Source organism: Portunus trituberculatus, chromosome 14 (genome assembly GCF_017591435.1).
Source record: "Portunus trituberculatus isolate SZX2019 chromosome 14, ASM1759143v1, whole genome shotgun sequence".
Lineage (NCBI taxonomy): Eukaryota > Metazoa > Arthropoda > Malacostraca > Decapoda > Portunidae > Portunus > Portunus trituberculatus.
This window is the reverse complement of record NC_059268.1, coordinates 6,718,525-6,724,183: the sequence shown is the minus strand read 5'-3', so window position 1 is coordinate 6,724,183 and position 5,659 is coordinate 6,718,525. Positions and strand designations below refer to the sequence as shown.

The 5,659-nt window shown below is 44.1% G+C and overlaps 1 protein-coding gene across 2 annotated transcripts in view; it reads right to left on the bottom strand.

The window, feature by feature from the left end:
- Positions 1-5,390, bottom strand: part of LOC123503636 — a 29,444-nt gene extending 24,054 nt beyond the window's left edge. Inside the window, exons 1-2 of one of the 2 annotated variants that reach the window (XM_045253568.1) lie at positions 4,811-5,390; positions 4,003-4,140 (exon numbers count right to left, since the gene is read on the bottom strand). Coding sequence is in view for 1 of the 2 variants with exons in the window: in XM_045253567.1 (XP_045109502.1) it covers positions 4,811-4,844 (34 nt within the window). In the remaining variant the exon portion in view is untranslated. The remainder of the gene's footprint in view (positions 1-4,002; positions 4,141-4,810) is intronic. The other variant, XM_045253567.1, reaches the window with a different exon arrangement.
- Positions 5,391-5,659: the final 269 nt, after the last annotated feature.

Genomic DNA, 5,659 nt, shown 5'->3' with positions numbered 1-5,659 from the left:
ACTACTACTACTACTACTACTACTACTACTGTTGCTGCTGCTGCTGCTACTACTAATTTTATACCTCATATTGTTTACAACTCAAGGTGTGGCATAAAACACAACTGGTCTCTAAACAAGAACACACACGAAAGTAGAATAGCTAGCTGTTGCTCTTTGCCGAGTTACTAGGTCATAGTCCCTCGCCTTGCGTCTTTTGCCTACTCGCTGTCTCGTGAACAGTGCTAAGGCGTGAAACGAAACTCTCAATTTGTCTCTGCAGTGATTGGAACAGATTTCTCGTGTTTGTAGGCCAGGCGCGGTAACTCTTGCACCATTGGGCCGCTTTGTGAACTGACACAAGAAAAAGTGTGTTAACAAAATCTTCACCTGAGTTAACTTTGAGTAATTTCAAGGGCGTCATTTTAGTTTCCTTGTAAGAAAAATGACCGTGCACAATATATGGGCGTGAGGGAAGGCACTTACTGTAAAGTGGAAAGGGCCTTGATAATGTTTAAGAATTGCTGTGATCACTAGTTAAAGCTGACATCACTCCACGTTTTAAAAATGGCACGAATATATGCAAAACATGCTGTCCTACGGATATCATTCTACAGTATATCCAGTATACACACTAGTAATACTGCCTGATGTTAATGGTGTACACATAGACAAGAAATGAATTGATATAAGAATGTAAGTATATTTAAATGTAAGAATCCTTACAAACAGTTACGTAGAATTTGTCAAGTCAACATAAATCGGTGTCCCAGGCGCCTCACACAGCGACTCAGGCCTCGCCATCTCTCGTGCCTCCGTGCCCCCGTGCCTCGGCGTCCCGGTACCCTGCTGCCCCGTGCTTGCTCAAGGTCACATTGAGTTGTCAGTTACTTCATCAACGGAAATCGTCATAATGGACATAGTGGTAGAGGAAATAAGGACATATGTGTCAGTATAAATTATTATTTGTTTTAACGGTTACAGCTTGTACAGGGCTTACTTGAAGTGCGCAGAAAGGTTTACGTAACACGTCCACAGTTCATCTGTTTTGTTTTAGCATGCATTATAAATTAGACTGATACACATATAAGGAGGTCGGCTGCCTAAAAAATATTACATGAATCCTTAAGTTTTGCATATTACAATGTATCTGAAACTGTTCCTAGAAAGATGCAAAGAAAATATAAAAGCTTACAAAACACGCACCAGGCACAGACTGGAGGCGCCTGCATGGAACCAGTGTGGGGAAGGAAGAGGATGATTCGGAACTGGTTTCATTAAAACAAGATAATATAGAGGGAAATGAGAGTCGAGATGCCAAACTCTCAGTTGAGATAAAAAAAAAGACTGGCGCACTGCGGATAACATAAAGGTGTGGTGTGTTATGCTACTTGTGTGAAAAATTGTGCGCCGGCAGATTTTTTAATTTTAATTTTATTTATTTATTTATTTTTTTTATTTTTGGGTAGGGGGCTGTATTAAAGGTCTCCATGTTCTTCCTGGTTCACCGAGAAGTATCGTACACATCACACTCGAGCATTCTGCAGCGTCTCTGGCAACGACTCAATTCATGTAGCGAGACTTGGCTGTCATTTTGATAAGGTTGACTAAGTCAACATATATCCATCATTAAGACGAAAGCTGAATTTGAATTGATGAATAAAGGAAAGAGTAATGGCCCTGGGCTTAGCACAAACAACGTTGATGTTGAAAGAGCAATGCTGATGCAACACAACGACATCACTATCTTGAAAAAGAAGAATGAATGGAAGTTAGACTTCATTAAAACCTTTAAAGATGCTGACTGCAACAGAGCTTTACGGAAGCGTCTTGTTAAACTTTATGAAGGTCTGTTAGGGAGTTAGCAACTCTCTAATTAGCATGACTTTGTTTTTATTGACCGTGTACCCGCTGACGAACTCTAAGAAGGTTATAAAATGAGAATAGGAATAGTTTCAGCAGAGAATCCATCATAGAAGTATGATTTGTAGGATGAGAGGAGCCTGCCGTAAAGACAGACTGACTATAATCATTCTTCAGGAAAGAATAATGCCACTTAGATACTGATAGAGAAGGAAAGAAATCACTAAGCAACACGCGAGAAAATAAACCTAATTACGGTAAACTTGATATCGGTAACTATGCCTTGGTTACAGACTTCTTAATTACGAGCTGTGAAAGTAGTATAGTGACTCTCATCATCATCATCATCATCATCATCATCATAACAATAATAGTAACAGTAATGATAATGATGACGTGGATTCGATAAGTGTCGTCGTCGTAGTTGTTGTCGTTGTCCTTGTCGTAGTTGTGTTTTTCAATACCTCTCCGTAACTGATTCTATTTCACCATTTCCCTGTTTCGTCGTTGTCGTCGTCGTCGTCGTCGTCGTCGTCGTCGTCGTCGTCGTCGTCGTCGTCGTCGTCCTCGTCCTCGTCCTCCTCCTCCTCCTCCTCCTCCTCCTCCTGGTCATCATAATCGTCAGCAACGGGATCGTGATTCTTTTTGTATTTGTCCTTATTCTTACCATTTCTTTCCTCCTCCCCCTCCTCCCATCCCTCCCCACATGTCAGCCTTTTATTCATGTCTGCAGAAGCCGTACACAGCTATCCAGTCATTTCTTCTCTTCATTCTTATCATTACTTTTCTTTTTTTCTTTTTACTCTTGTTCCTGCTCCTCTCACCGCAGTCCTCCACGGCACCGCGTTGTTTCTGTCTACGGAAGCTGTACACAGTCATCCAGCCATCACCAGCAGGCCATAATAAGGGCAAGACAAATGTTAATGTGATAAGATCCTCCCTAGATGGTCGTGCCTCAGCTTCACTGCACGCACTCTCCGCGGGGTGTGCATGAGGTCGTTCATGACGTCACCAAGCTGCATGTATGTGGTCTCGCCTCGCTGCAAAAGCCGGGTGTACTGTGATATATTTTGGGGCATGATTTTGTCCTTCTGAAACTACTTGAAGGATTGTCTCTGGATTTGCGTAAGGAGGAACTATCGCCTTTGTGTGTGTGTGTGTGTGTGTGTGTGTGTGTGTGTGTGTGTGTGTGTGTGTGTGTGTGTGTGTGTGTGTAGCAGGAACCTTAACGTATTCTTTAAAAAAAAACTTGATTCTCTCATCAAGACTATTTTCAAGAGGACAAGAGAATAATTGGTCTATTGTAATGAGTTGTTTTTTCTATTGACGATACAGAAAGACTTGAACTATCATTACAATTGTGAAAACATCCTTGAAAATCGCAATAACTTTCAGTGTACATGAGGAGTCCGTTAAGTGTAAGAGATAAGACGAAGAAATGCTTAGGAATACGGATCTAAGAGACAAGGGCAGTGGAGGGAGAGAGACAAAGAGGGAGCAAGAGGAGAGGAGAGGTGCAAGCAAGGGAATGGGAGGGTGATATAGGAGGGTTGAGCCTATGTAGGGAGGGAGGGCCAGGATGCCGCTAACGGGCCCGTGATCAATGAACTTTAATGTGTAAATGTGAGTGCGGGCAGCCCCGAGGCGACATCAGCCCTACAAGGCCACCTAACTGTGACGCTCGAGTGGCGGGTCTCGTGCCTGTAAAAACACCTGCCCCTACCATAGCTCGGTCTTGTCCCAGCCTCCAGTGGTACTCTCCATTCCTGCCACTGCACCAACGCCTCGGTCTCGCCCAGCACCCTTCGCGGTGTTGTCACAGCCAGCCTTGTCCTCCACAGCCTTGTCAAAGACCTTAACATGCTTAACCGCATCCTAATTTACATCCTCCCTCTTCCCACATCTGCTCTACCGCCCTGTAGCAAAAGCCAAACTTGTCTCACGTGATCAGTCTTAATCTTACCCTCGTCTAGTCTTTACCACAGCAGGAACTTAGTCTCTCTCCCTTCCCTTTACATCTTATAGCCAGAAGCACCTTGGATCACTACCTCAAGTACTATTGTTCGTCCAAGTTTGTTACTATCGGAAATTAATTATAGCATCGTGATGCGTCCACTACAGTAGCTCCGGACCTCACAAGTCAAGGGGAAGAGGACTTACGTTGTTGAGATTTACTGAGTCGTTGGCTTGTCGTGCTCTCAGTCACGTAGGAGTAACATTACTGGGAGCAACACTCACGCTGGCCTTTACTGTATGTGCTCCCTGACTCAGTTGTTGCTTTGAAGGAGGCGTTATGTTCTGGGGTGTAATATATATTTACTTATAAGATAATCAATAAAATACGGCAACTACAAAAAAAGAAATGGATCATTGTAATTAAAATTAATAACAATAATAATAATAATAATAATAATAATAATAAGTACAACAACAATGATAATAATAATGGAGAAAAATAATTGTGTTGCAGAGAGCTGCTGTGAGTTAAAGCAGTAGAAATAAATAGTAGTGCAAGGAGGGAATTTGGGGGATGGCTGGAGGTGCACTGACCCTCAAATGGGGGCGGAAGTCAAGGGTCTTACGGTAAGGAAGAGGGAAAAAAATGTAGTAGGGAAACATGCAGGGACTGAGCCCGGTGCCCTTGTTTGTCTTGTGTTTTTGTGAGTAATACAGAATGACATTATGAGGAGTTATTATGTCTCTCTCTTTGTGTGTGTGTGTGTGTGTGTGTGTGTGTGTGTGTGTGTGTGTGTGTGTGTGTGTGTGTGTGTGTGTGTTAACATTGGTTTGACCCATGACAGCAACACGTGTCTCTGCCTAGTCACGTGTCTCAGCCCGGCACGTGCTTCAGGGGCGTGGGTTTAAATCTTGTTATCAAGTTAACACTTGTGTTAATTGTGAAGAGGAACGTAACATATTACCACATCTCCAGCACAGTAAGACGCGGAGAGGATAGTGGCAGACTTACAGCTGTGTGGGAAGCATGTTGGAAGGCCCTTCATGGCAGACTGCTGAGTGGGCAAGTGAAGGGAGGCGTTGGGTTTTGCAGGCGCCACAGGCACCTTGGGGTTCCAGGCGACGTTGCCTGGATACCTTCCCAAGGTGTTAATTAATCCGTAGAGTGTACACAATGTCACGCGTGACACCTATTGCTGATTAGACTTTCCAGCCTGGTGTCCATCACGGCTCAAGCAGTTCCTATTAATGTCTTTACCATGAACTGAAACACTCTTGGGACACAATGAAGGCAAATTTCTCTCGAGGAACTGGCCTCGAGAAACGCTGCATGAAGCTTCGAATCTGTAGCGAGCTTTCACTATAATCTTTGTCTCGGTTTTCCTCTTTCCATAATTCTGGCTTAGTTTGCAAACAAGTGAAACACTATGCTGTCACTGGATCGTTCTTTTCTTTCCCCTCACTTCACTCGCGTTCTTGGGAGGTGGGTGCTGTGGGTAAAAATCCAGACGGCCAAGTCCTTGGGGCGCGGGAGTGCATAAACCACACCTACACCTCACCGGCTATCAGGCAGCCACTGAGGTTGCCCACAGTTTGTTGCAGTGAGCGCCCACCAGCCTCGTGGATGCCAGCTGTCGCAACGCTCGTTCCAGCATCTGAGACTGCAGCGGAGCCTCACCACGACACCTTGGCCGTCACCGACTTCACACTGGCGTCACGTTTTGTTACGTTGCGCTGCCATTAGTTTTTTTTATTTTTTTATTTTTTTTATCGGTGATGTTCTATTATGTGAATAGAAACTTTGACCTCCAGTTGTCCCTTCTGGTTGAATGCCTTCCTACTGTGTGTGTGGGCTGGGGAA